This window comes from Hippocampus zosterae, chromosome 4, assembly GCF_025434085.1.
Source record: "Hippocampus zosterae strain Florida chromosome 4, ASM2543408v3, whole genome shotgun sequence".
NCBI lineage: Eukaryota > Metazoa > Chordata > Actinopteri > Syngnathiformes > Syngnathidae > Hippocampus > Hippocampus zosterae.
Window position 1 is genome coordinate 4877845 of NC_067454.1, and position 21957 is coordinate 4899801.

A 21957-nucleotide genomic window follows, 5' to 3' on the forward strand; every position below is an offset into this window, starting at 1 on the left:
TCTTCTCGACACTCCTCGGATCTACTTGGCACCTGTCTTAGATCTACCGGTAGATCAGGATCTACCTAATGGGCACCCCTGCCCATGACAATCTAGACCGGTATGGAACCAAACACCATGAGCAGAATTTCTAATATGTCAAAGGTAATTGGGCATCGTAGTTGAATATCTATTTTAAAAAAATATATAAATTGAAAATGCAGTTATCAGTCTCACAACATAGTCAGCATATAAAACGGTTTCATGACATAAAATGCAAAACTCAAAATACGAGCAAAAATAAGTAAAAAGACAGTCGATAGAATTGTGAAAATCTGCATAGAAATGCACAGAAATATTTTTTTAAACCCCCCAAAATCCACCAAAAACTGAGGGTTGTAGCCCCCCCCCCAAAAAACCCTTCCAAAAAACATAAAAAAAATATCAAAATCCAAACGGCGCAAATGAATATTAAAAAAAAAAACTGAATTCTTTATAGTTGTGACGATATTGAATGAACTCCAAGATTCAACCGCGTAGCGCCAAATGCATGTCTCGTGCACATCGTATAAGACGGATGGCGATATAAAAAACGGCTTTGTTATGGACTCTTAAACATTACTGCCTGAATGGCCACTTAACTGAAATTAAACATCAAATGCAAATACTCTTTTATGAGCAGCGCCCGACATAAATCTATTACCTCTCTGGCCTTCCTTGTTCCACATCCCCCCGGCCCCCTTCACCTTCTACACCCCCCCCCACCCACACCACCCCCACCCCATCTGCTGCTGGGTCTCGCCCACGCTGCCCAACTCTTCCAAGTGCAGCCGACATAAATCAACCTCTCCGTGGTAAACAAAGATGGGAGGAGAGCGAGGAAACCAAGAGAGAGCGAAGGGAGCCCGGAGGCAGCAAGTGATCAGAACTAATGTGGATGGACTGCACATTGCAAAGCTCTGCCTCCGCCTCGCTTAAACCTCGACGTTGGCCACTTCCTTCCCGTCCGAGGAACCTCTTGGAGGGTGAGGTCACAAACGCACAAAACACACTTGAGCTCTACGAGGGTAAAAGCATCAAGGGAGGCTGCTCGATGCATAAGCAGACCGTTCTGGCTTGATTTTTGCCCATTTCCAAGAGGTTCACCGAGGATAAACTCGTCCGACAGATCTTGTCTAACCGCTACCAAGTTCAAAACAAGCCTATCGATAGGTATGCCGATCACAGTTACGCCCACCAAAACGTCTCAAGAGCTCATTCTGAAAAGAGCTCAAGAATGCCATTTTAGTTAGAAGCAGCCATTTGGATTTGATTTCCAGGGCTCTATTGACAAAAAAATTCTGTCCGACAGATTTCGTTCGACGCCTGCCAAATTTTACGTCTGGAGACTAGCCAGACGAAAGATGTTCGATTGAGATTTTTTTTTTTGACATGTTTCATCGAGCAACAAGAAATGCCCATTGTAGATTGCGTCTTGTAATGCGGTGCGCCCGATGTATGAAAATAATTACAAAATAAGCCACTCATTGAAGATGTGTCTCATAATCCAGTGCGCCTTAGTGTGGAAAATACGGTAGGTTGCCAAATTTATCACGGGTGGACCCACAAAACAGTATCAAGAACCCATGATTTGATGACACAAATCATGGCTTTTTGACAAAACCATTGTGGTGGTGTGCATAGACAAAACTGTGCAAATACTTGGCCCTCTTAGTGTCTAAAGTGCCCGATGCTATTTGTTTAGGTTTTTTTTTTTTGTGGTTAGTTTTTTCTGATCCATGTCGCTTGGACTCGTTGGATTGTGTGCACGTTTTTTAGTGTTGATCAGGCAAGGCTGAAGGCTGCCATTAGAGTCTGATGAGTGTGTGTGTGTGTGTGTGTGTGTGTGTTGGCTAATAGAATACGGGAAGGGAATCGCAGCAACGGCTGCGGGAAAGCCATCTCACAACATGAGGATGCTGGCATAACGTGTGTGTGCGTGCGTGTGTGTGTGTGTGATACCAAAGCCAATCGAGCTCGGACCTGGCAGGGAATTCCAGGCAGCACACACATTATGAATGAATGACAGTCAACGATGGATCTCGAAGAAGTATGTGTGGTCTTCTGTGTTTATGTTAAAGGGATATTGCTTAAGCGTGCGTGTTTGAGTGCATCTCAGGTTCTTGAGCACATGCATGAGAGTCAACGTTTCTGAAAGCTTACTGGGTCAACCTAACAGCAAAAACAGGAAAATGAATGACTAGAAAGCTACATCCCTAAGGAGTATGTCGTCTTGAACCATCTCATAGCATAACATATCAAGTGGAACATATGCTCATTTATGCACGCTGACGGGAGAAATGTAGATGGAGCGCCTGAGATGTTCCAGGGCTGGCGTCACCAAGATACTGCAGATTTTAATTCAAAGCAAGTTTTTCCCTTCAAAGGAATCCCCTTGGAGTCTAACATACTTTCCCAGCCTTCTCTACCACACCTTCATGCACTCTATCAAGAATCCCTCCGGGTTTATCCGCATTGCCATCCTCCTGGCCATCCTGAAGTCGTCCATGACTTCAAACCGGATCCCCTTGAAGAACCCCCTGAGGTTGGGAAAGAGGGAGAAAAAAAAAATCTCACGCCGCCAGTTCGGGTGAGTCGAGAAATCACTTCGGCAGGGCCATGTTCCTCTCGGCCAGGAATTGTCAGACGCTCGGGGGCGCTGTGACTTTTTGTAGAGTGCTGGTTCACTGTCGGGCCCAAATTATGGGGGAAAACCCGGAGATGGAGGTTTGCGATATATCTTTTGTGACACCAGTACTGGAAGCATTTTTGAAACACCTTGTATACTGTATAAAGTTGTGAGGCGCACTCGCAGCTCCGTCTCATATGGCAAATTTTGCTTGTTGAGATGAAAATGGTAATGCGCTAGTTTTCTCAACAATGGCCCTTTAAACATGAAGAATCCTCTTCATGATAATCGAGTTTTCAAACTGTGCTCCACACACATGAAAAAAAAAGGGCGTCACATCTTAGCATCACCTCTATCTCTAATGTGCGCTTTGGATTGCGAAACATTCGGGAAAAGTCTCCAGTCACAGCTCGTGAAAGCTTGAGAATCATTCCCAAAATGGCTGCTTCAAATCCAACTTTTCTCTTATCCCGTTATGACAGATATGTTCACTCAATTTCGTGCTGATGGATGAAACAGATATTTGGGGCTATTTTCTTTTCAGAAAGCCCCCCCATTCCCTTTTTTAAAAAAAATATTGCATCATCGAAATTATCGTCAAGCTATGACGGATTTCTCCAGGCATGTTGAGGAATTACTGCTATGAGTCCATCATTATTATAGTTGATTGTGTTTTGTGTTATCTTGATTATGTATAGCACTGTTGCACAACCGCTATTATTTTTTAAAGTGCTCTACACATGTAGCCGAGTTGAGCGAATCCAAGAGGGTCACGTGGCAAATAGAGAAAATACCAAGCAAACGTACGAGTTCAAAGTGGTATTTTCAGAGTAATTTCCATTGCCTGTGCCGGTCGCTATAGAAACTGCTCCTGATGGCAATGAAAGGAGCAAATTGCAGAGGATGAGGAGAAAGAAGAGCGGGCGCTCCGGGGGATCACTCTTGGTGTGGCGTGAACATTCTGAAACTGTGGAGGAAAGATCAAGATACGTCGGTGTCCGATCGCACTATCCGTTGTCGTTTGAGCCAAAGTGGATTTCACGGGAGATGACCAAGAAGGACATCGCTGTCGAAAATGAATCATAAAAAAAAGTTGGTGACAAGCCGGAAAGCTTCTGGAAGAATATCCGATGGACAGACGAGACAAAGCTGGAAGTTTTTGGCAAGGCACATCAGCTCCATGTTCACAGATGAAGCATGGCATGAAAAGAACTATTGTGAAACATGATTGTTTTGGGGCTGCTTTGCTACATCTAGCACAAGGTATCTTGAATCTGGGCAGGGTACAAATGGGAGTCTCAAGACTCAAGGTCTTCTTGATTGGAGTGATTTTCTCAAAAGGGTGTGCAATGAAATATTAAGTGAAGGGCACCATCATTTTTGCCCAGACCTGTTTCAAGAGTTTGTAGTTAAAAAAAAAAAAAAATCAGTTGAACCACAATTCAAAAGAAACATCTGATTTTTGATGGTTCATTTTCATGACATTTTCATTTATTGTAACTTTTGTCAGAATCAAACTCATTTCTGTGACTACTGTGAGTTTTTCTTTCATTAATAGCAGGGATACTAAGAATTTTGTCCTCGTGTGTATATTTCGTGAACATTCCTTCCTTCATTCATTCATTCATTCATCTTCCGTACCGCTTGATCCTCACTAGGGTCGCGGGGGGTGCTGGAGCCTATCCCAGCTGTCTCCGGGCAGTAGGCGGGGGGACACCCTGAATCGGTTGCCAGCCAATCGCAGGGTTATTTCGTGAACATCTACTCCTATATACTGCCTTGGTCATTCCATACGAAAAAAAATAAATCAAAAGGTTTGCGAGTGTGTTTCTAAGTGTTATCAGCATACGAAGTCCAGCTCTATGACTTTTAGCCACATTGCAATATGAGGACAGACAAAAGCAACTTCTGAGGACATCTGGAGACAGACGAGACGACAAAGGTGGCGAGGAGTGTCGTGGTGATTTATGGTGTCCATAAAGTAGCATTGAGGAGGGGGGGGGGGGGGTGCAAGCATGAAAGTGAAGAGACAAGACAAGCATGAGTTAGGGGGAGAGCATCTCACCATCATGAAGGACATAAAAACAAGGACGAGAGAGCTGATCAATAACAACTTTACATATCTCTCTCCGTCTCTCTATGGAGGTCATCCCCTTTCTTATTTTCAACCAGACGCTGAGCAGACAGACAACCAAGTCAACCAAGCAAATGAAAACCAACCAAATGAGAACAAACAAAAACACCAACTTAACAAACCAATCAACCGACATACCTAACGATGCACCGAAATAACAACCGACCATCCATCCGTTAAACAACCATCCAGCAAAAGAAACCAAACAACCGACAAATCCGACTGATAACCGACGATCCAAAAATCCGCCAAAACTTACAAACGGCCGTCAAATCAACCAACCAGATGGCCGATGAACCACCTTACAACCCGACCAACCGTTCGTGTTTCCACCCAGCAAAATGGTTCACTTCAGTTTGGTATTTATTTTTCCGTATTTCCATTACTCCTGTGAATGGGCAACTTTTCTAATTTGATGACAGAACACAAAAATCGATTGGGATTAAAATGGGTGCCAATTAAGCATAATGCTTGGTGTTAATGCTTGAATCTGCACGTAGACGCAATTCGGACTATTGCGCGTTTTAGCCATCAGGTGGTTTTGAATCTTTCTAAATACTAATACATGATCCATATGCATGTGGATGACAACTGTTTCATTTCCAAAAGGTCACGTAATGCATGTAGAATGAGCAGAGAGAGCGAGCGTGTGTGTGCCGTGTGATTGTGTGAGTTACTAATCCCCACAAGTCATTAGGCTAATTGGACGGAGTGAAGAAAGCTCAACATTGATTCTCCTCCCCACGAGCGCACTCCTCGTCTCCTTTGGTACTTTCTCTAAAACCAGACCGGCATCTAGAATCCGCCACGTAACACTATTACATAAATCAAATCATCAAACGACATTAGCACTCGGCAGGTATCCGCGTAGCAGCCGTCATTTGGATCAGCAATGAATGTCTTGCTAGACAAACGCCTCATTCATTTGTCTGAGTATGCACAAGTGCAACAACGCAGTATTATTCATCAAGAGACCTCAAGAAACATGGCAGCAAGTCTAACAACGTGAAAGACATCACATCATAAAGCCTTGAATTGAATGCTCTTTTCCTGAGAATAGCAATTAAACACTCAAATATTTTGTGGTGCTTACCATCTTGGCGTACTCATTAACCACACAAGCACAACCAAGTAGACTCACAAGCGACCAAACCGACAACAATCAAGTAGCCAGATAACCAACCAACCGAATGAACTAATGACCAATGGATCTACCAACCAACAAACTACCCAGCTGGACAACCAAGCAACCAACCAAATCCGGCAAAGAACTCACAAAAAAAAAACCCAAAACAAAAAAAACAACCACTTGACAAAAGGCAACCAAATGAAAGACAGACCAACCAGTCGTTCAACCCATCACCCAGACTACCGACCAACCAAGCAACTGAACCAACCTCACACACACAAAAACCGATGGCTCATCTTTAACGTGAGGCGCCAACTTGCAAGGAAAAAAAAAAGTTGCATCTGGGTGTGCATGGAGGCGTTCCAACACCGCAAGCCCCGCAATCTCAGCGGTAAGTCTAAGATGAGTGTGCTGCTTGCCACGCTCATCCATCCTACCTCCTTGGTATGTTAGCACGCGGATGCTCCCCCAAAAGTGAATAAAAACACACCCACACGCTCGCCACACAACGAGCTACTTCAGGTGATCAACTGCTTTGCTCTTTGCTCTCTATCATGGGGGCGAAAGCGAATGAAGTTCACAGCATGGCCTCATGCAGTGAGGGCTCATCCCTTAAGGTCCCCAGAGCGACAAACTACAAAATAAACACACTTGAGATGGGCACACACAAGCCACCGTGCGTGCACAAACCCAAACGCACACGCACACACACACACATTAAGAAGTAGCAGTTCCCTGGCAGCATTTTGCTGCTGTTAAATGAAGAGTCGGGGGAATAGTGCTGGCGATGCCTTGGGCTAGTCAGCGTCTCCTTCGCCATGTGCACTCCAGTGGAAACACACTTGAAAAAAATAGAGGCATCTGAATTACAAGGAGCCAGACGGCAATCATCCGGAATATTTTGATGCTAAATAGTTTGGCGTTCTGCTTGAGATGCGACAGAGAGCGATGAGATTCTTGAGTTTATAGTTGTATCATACAAAAGAGAATCTGTCTTCAATCTATATTGAAATGGAATAAATTTCTGGTCTGAAAACAACCATAGCAGCATATGCTACTGCTAAAGTTCAGCAGTAGCATACGCTGCTACTATATCCTATCTTAGCAGCTCAACAAACAAGCAAGCAAGCGCACTGATGCTGCAATCAGACCTAAGGCAATGTGAGCTATTCTCACGACGTGATGATAGATAAAATCAATGCAGTTTGTGTAGATGCGTGTGAAGTCATGCCGGACAGCATGATGGATGCGTATGAGGCGATGCGAGTGCAGGCCAGCACATTCGCTCAAGTTAGTTCAATCCTTTTTTTTTTCCATCAACCAATCAGTGAAACGCGTGCATGCTGAACAGCACATGGAGAGTAATCCATACGGATCGTGGATCAAAGATAACCACGCCATGGTCACAACGAAGAAAAAGGACAATTGAAAGGAAGTTCCCGACTGGGGCATTTATGTACATAGTGAGGATGGCGAAGGCTGGAGTCCTTCATGCAAAAAATGTCTGCAGTCCAAAGCGTCCGTCTTGGTCCCAGCCTGAGGATCTGCATGAATGAACAGGGCAACGTCACAATGGAAGCCAGTGCCCGGAACAGTGCCAACAGTGGAAGTGGACGCTGGATATGAAAGATGAACGGGTGAAACTAGAGCACCGGATGGTAGATGACAAATAGTCAAAGGTGGAGCAGGATACCGATAGCATGGCCGAGAGTTGTCGACCTGAGCCATCAGGATGGAAGCAGACAAGAACTAGCGGGCTAGTTAAGAGCGCTAGCCAGCTAGCTGGCTCAAAAATGGGGGTTGTGGTCCCAGGCACTGAGAGCTGCATGCACCAAGACAGGTGAAACCCTGGGAGAGTTTCCACTTTTGGCCAAGGTACAACAATTAACATCATCATCTACATTTCCACAATTTAGTATTTGGCATTCTTGGCACACTTTCAGCAATTAGCTTCAAACATACAAATACAATAAATTTACAAAACAAATGGATGATGTCAATTTACAGGTAAATGTTTCCAGGATCAAAGTTCAGGGTGCATTTAGAGATTAAAATTACAACCATAGATACATTTTTGGGGGAATCGTGCTTACAATTTTTTTTGTCGGTCTTGGTTCACTCTACTGTTCATGTTCAACAGCAAATATTTCCGCTTATAATAATGATGATGATCCAGGTACAGCAGCAGCTTTAAAAGCACACATTTGCAGTGACTCTATTTTAGAAGGAAAAAAAGGAAAAAAAAAACCCACAACCATCATCAAAAGCGTAAACACCACAACAGCAACATGGACACAACACAAGCTATATTTATCCCTGACCTCACTGGCTTGACAGTGTAGTGCAACGTCAGTTTGCTGCAGCTAACGCTAACATTCCATCTCATGATACGTACGACCTGTCATTATGTCTCGGGCTTTATTAAACATGACGTTGTGTGACAGCGGGTCACTGCACAGGTTACATCATAGTTTAAAAGATGGTGGCCTACATTGCTCATGGAAGTAGGTGTCGGTGAGAACCTAAAGGAAAACGATCACAACGAGACAGAGAAATTGAATGTTCTGCCGGCCGCTGTCTCCCTCCTGATGCAATGTGCAGGTGTTGTCTTGAAAGAGGACGACTTTGAGGAACGAGGCCGGGGGAAAAAAACAATTTAAAAAAAAAGCTTTTGAGACTTCAGAGGCGGATCGACACAATGGCACAAAAAGGACTTTATCACACTGGAGCTTCCGGCAGGAACCATATGTGACCGATCGACGTAAAGCCCACTGAGGACAAAAAATGGCTATTTTCCTTTGCCTAATTAGAGCATAAAATAAACAGCAGTGGAGAACATAACTGGAAAAAAAGCGGAAGCTGTCCTCTCAAGGCACTTACAAACACAACACAAAAGGATAGGTTCAGCAAGTTTAACTCCAGTCAGTGAGCCAAGAAAAGGGTTTGGCGTTTCCAGTGACTTTGCTAACTTAAGTCACTGATTTGATCCAACCAATTCACCCCTGTCCAAGGTGAGTTGACTTTATTTGAGAACCGATACGCTCTATAATCTGAGCCCACGGTCGTTCCAGTGAATCTTGTAACTCCAATCGATGAGCCTTCAGCGTAAAAAAAAAAAGTATCATCTCAATCTGTTGTGGTTCCAGGTATGCTAAGTCCAGCCAGTGACCTTAGACTACTGGATATGCCTGTTTCCAGTGAGTGCACAATCGACCTAATGAACAGAATCATCAGAGTCTGCAGTGCTTTCATTGAGTTTGCAAAATGAAGTCGATTCGTAGACACACTCAAAACGCCTGAATCTGCAATGCTGCAATGGTAAACCGAAGTCAGTGAACCGATAACAACCAAACCACATGAGTCAAGTGTTTCCAGTTAGTCCATTAATTCCAGTTAGCTAATTAACCTGTACAGCTGATCCATTTGATTGTGTAGTGAGTCCTCATACTTGAGTCAGTGAATCGATAAAACTGAATCATCTGAATCCAAAGTGTTTATGGTAAGTACAGTATGCACACTTGAGTAGGTGAGACCAATGGGTCGGTGTTGTTTCTCGTTCGTCTGCTAAGTGGAGTTTGTGGACAGAACAAAACGACGCATCGGCTTCTGATGCGTTTCAGATGATGTACTAACTCGAGCCAGTCGGCAACATTTACACTGAGTCCACTCACTTGAGTCAGTAAACTGGACAAACCGAATTGTTTGAGTCACTAGTTTATACTCTGCTCATAGTAGGAGAACAAATAAAGGGATGGAAACTACTGACCTGAGGCATTCTTCAGGTAGCCGTTGGAGTCCACCGTGGTATACATGACGTACGGGCCCGGCTGGTTAACGCCGAATGGCTGCAAGCAAAAAAAAAAACAAGACAAAGCACCAGAAAAAGGTTTTTAAGACATGATGACTCGGCAAGATGTTGACAAAATGCCACAAACAAGAAGAAAATGAGGAGGAGGTGATGGATGGCGGCGTACCCGCCTGCCACATTGACGATTCAACTGACAAGGACAACAAGCGCCGGCATGCTCAGCGAGTACGAGAAGGCTAGCTGGCAGCTAGAGTGAAAAGCTAAGAAATCGTTTCAGGAGAGAAAGAAAAAATGCATTCTTCATTACAATTGGCTGTTGGCTGGTGGCTAGTTAACGGCTAGTGTGACAAGCCAAGATATCACAGTGTAGCAATATACCGTAAACCCAAGCCAGTTCACCATTCACTATTTACAAATTCACTTTTTGGTGTGTTCCTCTATTTAGATACTCGCTGAACATTTCACCTATTCATGACTATCAAGTGTCTGTTTCTCAAGGGTCAGTAACTCAGGACTACAGGTGTCTATAAGGACACAAGATGATGCCCTGGCTTATAGAAAAGTATTAAATAGTGTCAACTAAGTATATGCAAGTTATGTATCTCGACTACTGTAAGATACTTCGTGGGGCTAAATTTAGCTTCAGTTGTTAGCGGAAAAAAATTATGAGCCAGCCTTTGTCACGTGTATGTTTTTGCTGTTTAAAAAAAAGGGCTGTTAAAAAGAAAAAAAAATCTGTATGCCATTTATTTTAACGTTTATGAACGATGAGTCAAAAATGATACTCAAATTTTCACTGTTTATAACACAGCCTATTTATGGTTTTCTGAAAAAAAAAAAAAGGGCGGGGAAACCTAAAATGGTGCCGAGCAAGCAGACATCACAATGCATCTGACATGAGAGAAAATTGGCACATCAATATGAACAAGAAGTGATGAATTTCTTTTTTTTTGTTTTGTTGCTGTGTTACGAAATACAAATGTCAAAACTGTCCGAAACTTGGAGATAGCTGTGATTATATTTGAAATTATTTTTTATTCCTAAATCAGTCAGCATCGAGATGAGGGCTATGTAGAGGCTAGGCGCTTGTTGTCACCGTGTAGTGTCGCTCTTCACTTCCTTGGCCATGTTCTGAACAGACACAACTCCAACACACAAATACTACATACACTACAAGTATGTACCATAATTCTACTTTGTTAAGACAATTCTTCAGATTCTCTTTTATTACAGGACTGAATGTATTCTGTAAGTCAAGGTACCCATGTACTGAGACACATGTTGAAAAGTCAGCTAGAATAAGGTCAGTAAACTTACAGTGAGATGAAATAAGCAGTCTTAAAATACAAAAGCATTCATTTGAAAGCTTGGACACAATGAGGATACTCGTCGCTATTTCTGTGCCTATGTGTGTGTGTGCGTGTGGGTGTGTGTGTGTGCGTGTGTGTGTGTGTGTGTGTGTGTGTGTGTTTCTCTGGAGGATAATAAAATGCAAGTGTATGGCATAAACACCTGAGGCCACATACACAGAAATGCTTCTTTTGCAAAAAGACACCGGAATGTAATTATATTAGTATGATCAAATTGTGACCTAAATATTAAATTGCTGTATAAATACGCTTACCAAGCACACACTACACCAACAAATATCTCATAACTTACACACATTTTAACTTCAAATTCATGTAACTTTAACTGTTCATTCATTCATTCATTCATCTTCCGAACCGCTTGATCCTCACTAGGGTCACGGGGGTGCTGGAGCCTATCCCAGCCGTCTCCGGGCAGTAGGCGGGGGACACCCTGAATCGGTTGCCAGCCAATCACAGGGCACACAGAGACCAACAACCATCCATGCTCACACTCACACCTAGGGACAATTAAGAGTGTTCAATCAGCCTGCCATGCATATTTTTGGAATGTGGGAGGAAACCGGAGCACCCGGGGAAAACCCACGTAGGCCCGGGGAGAACATGCAAACTCCACACAGGGAGGCCGGAGCTGGAATCGAACCCGGTACCTCTGCACTGTGTAGCCGACGTGCTAACCACTGGACTACCGGGTCGCCCACTTTAACTGTTGAATTGTATTAAAATGAAATTACAACACTATGAAATGGATTAAAAATATAAGTTTGCAAATATAAAATAAAAATATGTTATGAAAATAGAGTGATAGCTTTATAGTCAGGGGTGCGCATAAGCAGCGCACAGGTGCTCTTGCGCACCGCAGACATTAAATTGCGTCCCAGATTCGAGCCTGTCACTTGTTTTCAGTACAGCCGCCTGTGTGCCGCACACAAGCACAAAACGTTTTCCCCGTCAACCCGCCATCATGATCTGCGCCGTAGTACGCTGCAAGCGCTCCTGTGAGAGAGAACAATTACCCAATACAAGACATTCTATTTCTCCGAGGTGGGCTAGCGCCATTCGTCAACGAAAAGTTGACGTTACAACACTTATTAGGTAGCGCAGCTAATGGCTGTAAACCGTGAAGGGCCTCCTTTAATTAATCTTTATGTGGCATGAAAACCTGATACGGTGGAGTTTTCACGTACTATTTAAGCCTAAAAAAATTGCATTTCTTCCTCCAATTAGTGATCCCTCCAGTGAAAGAGGTTTCTCTACTCTTAAACTGATCACAACACACAGCAGGACAACAATGACAGGCAGCTGCTCGGGCAGCTCAACAATATGACATTTTGAGTATCAGAGGAGCTCATCACTTGGTTTAGAAAAATAAATTTGTCATACAATTCAAATTCTTTGCATAGAGAGTCGTGCTAAATGCTGATTTATTGCTATAGGCGAGATCAGTTTAAAACTCACAAATTCATACTAGTCGTAATAAATCCTAGACTCGCCACTACCAGGGTGGTTAGTGGGTCAGGAAAAAAAGAGCACCAAGCAACAACCTCTGGTGCTCCTCGGACAGAGGTGTCAAACTCCGGTCCTCGAGAGCCTCCGTCCCGCATGTTTTCCATCTCTCCCTGTTGCAACACACTTCATTCAAATGAACGGGATCGATATCAGGCTTCTGAAGAGCTTGCTGATGAGCTGATCATTTGAAAGAGGTGTGTTGCAAAAGGGCGAGATGCCAAACGGCCCCCGAGGACCGGCGTTTGACACCTATGTCCTAGGAGAACCTGACCAAAACGGTCATGTGCACCCCTGTTCAAAATGCCTCTCCAACATTGAACCCAAACATGAACAAAAACACTCATCTACAACATCAGAATATTATTTGGGGTTCATCCAGTTTTTTTTTTCATATCCACTGTACAAATGGTAACAGCAAATACTGACCAAAAACCTAATGAGCTCAACCAATGTGTTGCATGTGTGATGCGATATGTTCTGCATTCCCCAAATTTCACATGCTAAAAGTACAATTCCTATTGTGGCCAGACGGGGATGTCCCGGTAATCATGCTGCTGCTTACCTTAACGTTTCCAGGACAGTCATTGGAGCAGAGGCCACTGAGCACTGCAGAGGACAAACAGTACACAAATACAGTCAAATCCAATTGAAAGGAACACAGTCTCCATCAAGTATGTAACGGTATACAATCACATGTGTGTGTGTGATGGATGTGACGAACACAAACAGGGAAGGTGACAAGCACAAATGAAGAGAAGTTAGTTACAGCATAAATGATAATTACATTACATTCTGAATATGTCTGTTGTGTGTGTGTGTGTGTGTGTATTTTGTGTGCATGTGCCACAAAAATCAGCTGAATTGCTAATCAGTCATTAGAGGCGAGGTGACTTTATTAGCTTGCTAATGAGGTCCTGTGTCGAGGTCGCTTTGATTGGCGCGCCGCAGTCAAGCTAAATGAAGCTCCACATTCGATTAATAAGGTCTGAAAAAGACACTCGTGATCAAAAACGGGCTTCTGGATCGCGATGGATGGACCCATTGGACTTTACTCATTAAAGAATAACATGGACTGTTCCAACTCTGATTCCAGGTGGGTGGGGAAATTATGATTTAAGTAGTCAATAATTTGTGGGGGCAAAATGCGGGGATTTTGCTGCATAACTCTTATTCAACAAACACAATATTAATCAGAATGTCCTGTGACTCATAGAGGCACACAGAACAGATTATTATTGTAAAGAACAATTTCGGGTTGACTACCCCTTTAAAGACGTGGAAAATATCTTATAAAAGTCAGCCAAACTCTTGGAAATAAGACCTTTTGTGAGATAATTTCCTGATTGCAGCAAAACACAAAACTGGGCAGATTATGTCTTTTAAAAATATTGTGACTATGACTATGATTGGAAATGCAGTGAATGAAAATAAAGAAGAGGCGCATTTAAACAAAGGGTGGCACACAAACGGCAAGCCGGTAAACACACGCCGCTCCGAGGCAAAAGAACTGCTAATTAATACTCGGTGCAAGCCACATAATTTTTTTTCCCCTCACCATTTGCATTTGTGTTCATCCCAGCTGTTTACATTACGCTGAATGCTAATACGAATAATGCGTAGCAGGAGCTCCGTGGCAACATCATCTTGCGCTAAAAGGACCACACAGATGGTATTTATGGGACTTCAGGTGACTTTGATCACATAAAGCTGACAGATGGTTTGTCCCGTCTTAACCATCATGTCAATATACCACCACGGGACATGAATACTTTGGCCCAAGTGGATAGAACCAAACACCCTGCCCACACATCAGTTTCCCAAATTAGACATTTATCGAGTGTATTCCGGTAACCTGTTGCCCACATAGGAAAGGCAGGCCAAAGCAGCGGACCGTCACTGTGTTACCCTGTCAATCCCCATGCCACAGAAGTGCTTTACATGCACATAGTCACAAAGGCTGCTAAGAGACAAGATGATGAACTGACAACCGTCACTGCTTGTTTTGACATGAACAACACCTCTTACAGCACCAGTGTCACTGCTCCACCAGTCAAGATGCCCCCCAGAAATACTTCAGACGAATGGCAAGGTGCTCCTTAAACAAGATTAGCCCGGAATGCTGCTGGCCCCAACATTTCAGGGCAGGCTCCTCAGGCATAATCAACACGTCCCTCTCTGATGCGGCCATCCCGACATGCATTGAGACTTCCACCATCAGTCCGGTACACAAAGGGTACACAGAGAACAGCCAGAAACACATTCATACGGTGGCACGCATACCAATAGTCATAAAGTGATTCGAGAAGATTGTAATGAACTAATCAGACACCGACATCAGGGTTGACCTTCACTCTATACATCTTGCTCACACAGCCAAAGTCGTAGCTCTCACACACCCAGGCGGAGGTAACTAACGACACACACCAGGACTGACCCCTCCCTTTGCAGCTGGGGGCATGGATTCCTAATCAACCGGTCAGAGACTATTAAGACCCACTGTCCTTCTAATTTGTGCCATCATCCTTAGTGATGGCTCTCCTCAGGGCTCTGTGCTAAGCACCCTTCCCTTCACGATGCTGACTTATGATGGCTCAACCCAAAGCCTCAACTGCCATGTTGTGAATACGCAGCAGTGAGACGATGCACTGACTAAAACCAAACACAGTTCTACGGATATGGTGGAGAGCGCTCATCTGCTCAGTGGAACGTAGGCCAGCTCTGCACAGGGTAGAGAAGGAAGCACACCAAAAAAAAAAACCAAGATTGTTCTTTTCACAATTGGAAACAGCGCTTCTAATTGCAGGAAGATGGCCTCTTGCATAATGACGATGGGGCATCCAAAGCATTTCATACTCAATCCCACCCATCTACCTCGTACCTTGGCAAACAACTGCATATGACATCACTGAATGTACAACACCCTGTTGAATGTGACTCGTCTTTTCGTTTTACTTTACCTGTAGTGGAATCTTCTTGCTGGTGCACTTTCTCGGCATTTTGTAATTGCACTATTCAGTCGTTTATTGCCGGTGGCTGTTTGGCCTCAGTAACCAATTTTGTTTTTATTGGGATGACAAATACACACCATAAAAGACACCACATTTGCAACTCAAATGCAGGCACAGTACAAATAAATGTGCAGAGAATACAGAAAGCACTTCACTTTTTCCAGTTTTATTATTGCAGCCATAAAGTAAATTTCCACCATATCATGGTAGTTTTATGCGGTTACGCTGTACCGCAGAATTTGTTTTTTATATGTATTTTTTCCAACATTAATTTGACTTGTTACTTTTTTTTTTAATACAGTTTGCACATTTTCTTTGTTTATCCATTGCTCTTGTTCAATAAATGTGTTTGCGTTGTTTTAAAGGTGTTTAAAGAACCTAAAGCACCTGCGGGTATTTCTATATCGCAGAACTTCACTTACTGAGGAGGTGGTCAGGAATGTCACCCCAATGAAGGAGGAGGATTATTCTATTCCAAAATGTTATGAAACAACCCCCCCTCACATTTCTATGCACGACCCCACATACTAAAAACATGAAATGCATGCTTGCAAATATCATAAATCATTTGTTGACTTCAAGTTTGGTATGTGTTCTGATTCTGGGATTTATATTGACATGTGTGCGCATTTCTAAATACAATTTGACACATTAAAAGCGATGAACTGTGATGACTTTCGGGGTAAATGATGGTGACTGTGTGTAGATCTCGTCGTCTGCGCGTGAAATAAATGGGACAAAAAAATACGTATAATACCATGTCATTTTGTCCATTTTGGCGGCATCTTGAGTGGACCGCGGTGGGGCTTTGATCTCCTTAAAGCTAAAAAGCTCCAAAATGGTTTTGATTGTAGTCCAGCAGCACACGATGCTTCTTTCTTCGTCCACTTATATTTATTAACTCTCATTAATGGCCGGATGGGTGGTTTCAAGCCTGTTTTGCACTTAGTACTTCCTTTGATCAAAGTGCTACTCTGCTTTGTGAAGTACGGTGAAGTTATTAAAGTAAAAAGAGGGTGGCTAATTCATTATCGCTCTTTTTTCAGTCTGTTATCAGTAAGAAGGAGCATCGACCCTGACGAAAACCCTTTCAGTTCCTCGAAGTCTTGATGCGGACTTTGTCTGGACTCCTCAAAGTCTTGTTCTTGACTTCGTCTCAACTCCACAAAGACTTGCTCTCAATGTATCCAAGACTTGGTCTTAATTTGGTCTTTCCTCAAGAAAGTCTTGGTCACGCTTTTACCAAGTCTTGGTCTCAGATCTTCAAAGTCTTGCTCTGGTGTGCTCTCCTCGGAGTCTTGGTCATTGGAGTCCAGCTTGCAAGCTCTCACTCATAAAAGTCTGACATTGATCCTGTTCGTTTGAATCTGGTGTGTTAGAAGAGGGACCGTCTAAAACAAGCAGGAGTTGCTTATCCCTGGTCAAGACCAAGGCTAGACCAAGACTTTGAGGCGCCGAGACAAAGTTTAGAGCAAGACTTTGAGGTGTCGCGACCACGACTTTGAAGAGTCAAGAAAAATTGACGCCTCTGAGGACTCAAGACAAAGACCAAGACTTTGAAGACTCTAAGCGAAGAACGATACTTTTAAAAACCAGTCACGGAGCTTAGAGTATGTTCAGGCTTGACTGACATTGCGCGGATCAGCGAGGGAGCTAAAAACAAGTGCTCCTTCTTTTTCCCTGCCAGCCTGCTTTTGTTGTACACGCTTCCGTCCCAAGCTGACACATAACAAGCGAGTGCTCCTGGAAATAACTCAAATGTGTTGTAGCGCTGAGCACCTCGTCGGCATCTCCTGTGATCAAATGCACTCCTGTCTTGCTCGTGTAGAGCGTCGTCCGTGGCGGGACTCAGCTGGCAGTGGGGGAGGGAATGAATGCGATGAGCATTATGGAGGGACTCAGCGGGTCTGTTCAGGTTGCCGACGGTACAGTTTTAGTGTTAAAGATTACCTTGTCAGGAACTAAAGTCCAATTTTGGGTCTACAAAGCCGGCTTTTCCCACACTACGTGTAGGGTATTCATTATCCCTATGCTCAATTTCGATATGTAAATTAGACGTATTGCTCAGGTCATTTACAGTGATAAGAAACATAGTGGAACCCACTTATATGAATAATGTGTTCATATGTGTCTCACGATGCTCTTTGAAATTAATATTTCATCCATTTTTTTTCATCAATGCATTGTGAAGTGCTAAAAAAAATACCGTGACTTCTATCTGTGATTCGGTTGCATTTATAATACGTTGTAAGTGATAAGGCAAATATGATACTGATATTTGATTCAGTCATTATCGATTATGTATTGGAAAGTGATAGCAAGACAGCTGATAACATGCCTTTTTGGTATCGCTACCAAAACTCTTAAATATTGTACCGTTGTTCTATTGTTGCAAAAGGATCATGACAATTCGGTATCACGAGTTAGAAAGTCACACCTCAATTTTTTTTGCGTACGCAATACATATCTGTAATTGGAAACTGCCGTGTAATTTATTTGAGAAGCCGTCAACGTATTTCAAGGTGCTGCTGTTTTGGCTAGCATGTGTGCTCCAATGGGCTGCTGTTCTCCCTGTGTGTTTATGTAATCTCGCTAAAATTAGCTTTTGGTCAAAAGCGTGCTACGAGTATCTCAAATGCGCAGCCCTCAGTCTCTGTGCGTGTGTTTTTTAACCTCACCGAGCTCTGCTTTTTTTTGCACTTGGACCTCACCTGCGCGTCGACTGGGCCTCGCTGTCAGGTCACATGACATCACAAACACACACGCACATAAACAGACTAAATGTGAGAAGCAGTCCGTGACGGAGGGCCATGACGTGCTGTGTCAGCGTTAGTAACTACAAGCATGCACGCGTATGTGCACGTGCCCGCACGCACGCACACACACATACAACTACTTACTACCGTACAATGTGACAGGTGAGATGTGTTCACAGATGTCAGGTTATGTTGATGTAGTTCACACTATGAACTACTTTACATAAGTGAGAACAGTTTACTACATTCTAATATTTTCTACTTCAGTTTGGTTTAGAAGGCCAACCTTGTCATGTATTATGTACCTAGTCCAACTTTATTGAGTGAGTGGACCCTTTTCAATAAGAAATATCATTCATTCATTCATTCATTCATTCATCTTCTGTACCGCTTGATCCTCACTAGGGTCGCGGGGGGTGCTGGAGCCTATCCCAGCTGTCTTCGGGCAGTAGACGGGGGACACCCTGAATCGGTTTCCAGCCAATCGCAGGGCACACAGAAACGAACAACCATTCACACTCACAAGCACACCTAGGGACAATTTAGAGTGTTCAATCAGCCTGCCACGCATGTTTTTGGAATGTGAGAGGAAACCGGAGCACCCGGAGAAAACCCACGCAGGCTCAATAAGAAATATCTCACGATAAAATTTCACAAAAAGCTTAAGAGTGTTTCATTGTTTTGAATACCAATAGTGGTTAACTATTCGAATGGTGAATTGTTTATTTAAAAAAAAAACGTTCAGCACATGGCAAGTGTACATTGTAAATTGGGTTGGTCGTGAATGCAGTTTAACGGTTGTGACTCTGGAACAGATTACTTTTATTACTGCCGGGGGGGTGGGGGGTGGGGGGGGGTGGGGAAATGGATGCAAATAGCTGTCAGCCTGGCAAAATAAAGGGCACTATGTGAATGACAACTCTGTGTAAATAGTAGTTTTTGATCTACTGTATCATTATTGTATCAGCTGTCTGCCTTGTCCCCCACGCTCACTCCAAGATTCAGATCCTCCCCCGGACGCATGCACTGAAACGATTCATGCTCAGACAGAAATGACAACTCGGAGTGACAGACTGAAGCAGGATGAAGAAGAGGATGTTGGCCGGAGTGGCGAAGACAAAGGAGTAGGTAGGAGGATGATTGACAATAGGCAAGCGACCGAGAGGTGGGTGAAGGGGGGTTGGGGGGTGGGTTCGAGAGAGAGAGAGAGAGAGAGAGAGAGAGAGAGAGAGAGAGAGAGAGAGATTAATTCTCAAAGATGTTATTCAATGCGGCTAATCTGCATGCTAATAAGTGAGCAGGAAACTAATCAAGTGCTACAGTTCTGCCTGTCACTCTCGGTCTATGTCTCACGCACACACATCGAGCATACACCCACTTGAAGAGATTCCGCCTCTCCCATTTTAAATTTGAGAGTTTAAGACTGCTTTGCGGGTAATGAGTGGTTGACTCCATCTGTCTGTCCACACTGGCTCCATGTTGTGTCTTTTAAGTGGAGCACCACTCTGCTTTGTAGCTCACTTCATAGTCGTTTGGCAGTTCTTTTTTTGGTTGTTGTTGGGCTCCGGGGGTGGGGGGGACGGGTGCCTGCAAAGACGTCTGGCTCATTATAGGAAATATTGTGACCACGACGGAGAGGTACTTAATGATTACGGGAGGTGTTTGACTTTGTGCTAACAAACGAAATGGTCTTCCTGTAGTGCCTGCAGGATGTATTGTATTATATAAACCGTGACAGCGAGAGAGATGAATAGGAGATTCAAGTAGTGGAGCTCTAAATTTGCAAAGGAAAAGTACAATATTTATCATTTTATTTACTGCCTTCCATCATCTGTATTCACCATTCTATGATGTTTTACGATTAGATCCAACCTGGAGTTTCACAAGTGTGATTTTTTTTTGCCACACATCGCCCTGAGGGGGATTGTTTGTGACAACACGAGTGCGTGATTGTTATGCCGTACAACGTTGCTTTGATATGCCACACGGAATTTGAATAAAGGCTTTCACAGCTAAAATGTATTTGGAATTTTGCTATGTACTACATTATTCACTTATATTATTTTTTTTAATTGGCATCAACATGAAGAGGACCAAGCGGTACGGAAGATGAATGAATGAATGAATGAAGAGGAACCCTGAGTAGTATGGTTTGAAAACTGTTATAGGGAAATTTTTTTTTTTTTACTCAACACGAAGATAATCAATTCGCTTTCATGGAGTATGACAGAAATGTGTGTGTGTGTATGTGTGTGCGCACGCACGGGTGGGTGTATGTGTGTTATGCTTGCGCTAAAAAGTCAATCCTTGACCAAGAGTTCAATGGTGCTCACGGGAAGGCTGACGAATGGCGTCTTAAGCAAACAGATCTCTCTCTCTTGGTGTGTGGGCGCGGATTTGCAGCAGAGTAAAATGTGAGGCGACACTTGGCAGACTAACGTGCTAGATCTGATGCAGAATCAATGATTACAATTTAAATACGTGAGCCTATGTATGTGTGTGTGTGTGCCTGTATGTGTGCGGGGGGGGGGGGGGGGGGGCAAAAATGGAGGCCCATGGGAGCTTTTCACGGAAGGTAAGGTTTGTGGACACACAGCAGACAAAATGGGTTAAGAGGGAGTACTAGGGAGTTAGAAACGCAGAAGAGTATATAGTTTGGTAGTTTAGTTAGGGCTGGGTTAGGGAAATCTAGGAATAATTCCGGTCAGGTATGTAAATTAGACGAGTTAGCATATAAAGCTATGTAGGCTATGTTGAGAAAGTGGACTTCTGTTCTAAAAATACACGCGTGCTCCATGTGGCCTCACTGCAGATGTTCTTTTATCACATACAGCAGTCCTCCTCTATATCGAGACACATTATCAAAATGGCGGCGGCGTCATCCATCCACGTTGGCGTTGCTGTCTGAGGACGGCGACGTGTCCTCTAGCGTCTCTCACGGCGGTGCCGCCTTTACGCGAACGGCCATCATCAGTCACCGCGTGAAGGATCGTCACTGCCATCGTATCAAAATTACAGAGCGAGTCATTTTGGCTATTTGCAGGGGTCCTTCAAAGACAAATTACTCCTTGAGAGTTAGTCCAATAACTTCAAAATTTGGGCCGAATGCACTGTTTGGGCTTTGTTATTCCTTTTAGTGAACCCAAAGACTGCCTCAGTAGTGCCGCCTGGAATTTTGAGAATTCAACCAATTTCATCAGCACTACATTTGATGTTATTGGGCTATGCTTATCAGGGTGTTGAATTATTATTATTTTTTGCCCAGTGTGACATATCTGATTTTTTTTTATTCATGACAACGTGAACAATAGTAGAGTTCAGACGTTTTTCAAATCCGATACAGGCCTTACTTGAATGGTTTGTATTTGATGTAAATAGGGCTGTCTATATTTATCTGGTGGCTGTTAAACAGCTTCCCGTCTGGAGAGTCTGTTAAACGCGGTGTGTACTAAAGTGTTGTTTTATTTACAAGTGTACACTGATGATATGCGTGTGTGTGTGTTCTTGCAGGCAGAAGATGAGCAACACACACACACACACACACACACAGACGCACCGCCCACCCCTCCCAAAAGACAAGGGAACAACTGTTCGCC

At 43.5% G+C, this 21957-nt stretch overlaps 1 protein-coding gene across 1 annotated transcript in view; it reads right to left on the reverse strand.

Annotated features, from left to right (window-relative positions):
- The window catches only part of itfg1 (integrin alpha FG-GAP repeat containing 1), an 88180-nt gene that overhangs the window by 8769 nt on the left and 57454 nt on the right, over positions 1-21957 (reverse strand). The window contains exons 13-14 of the mRNA XM_052062521.1: positions 13160-13203; positions 9677-9755 (exon numbers count right to left, since the gene is read on the reverse strand). Coding sequence (XP_051918481.1) covers positions 9677-9755; positions 13160-13203 — 123 coding nt within the window. The remainder of the gene's footprint in view (positions 1-9676; positions 9756-13159; positions 13204-21957) is intronic.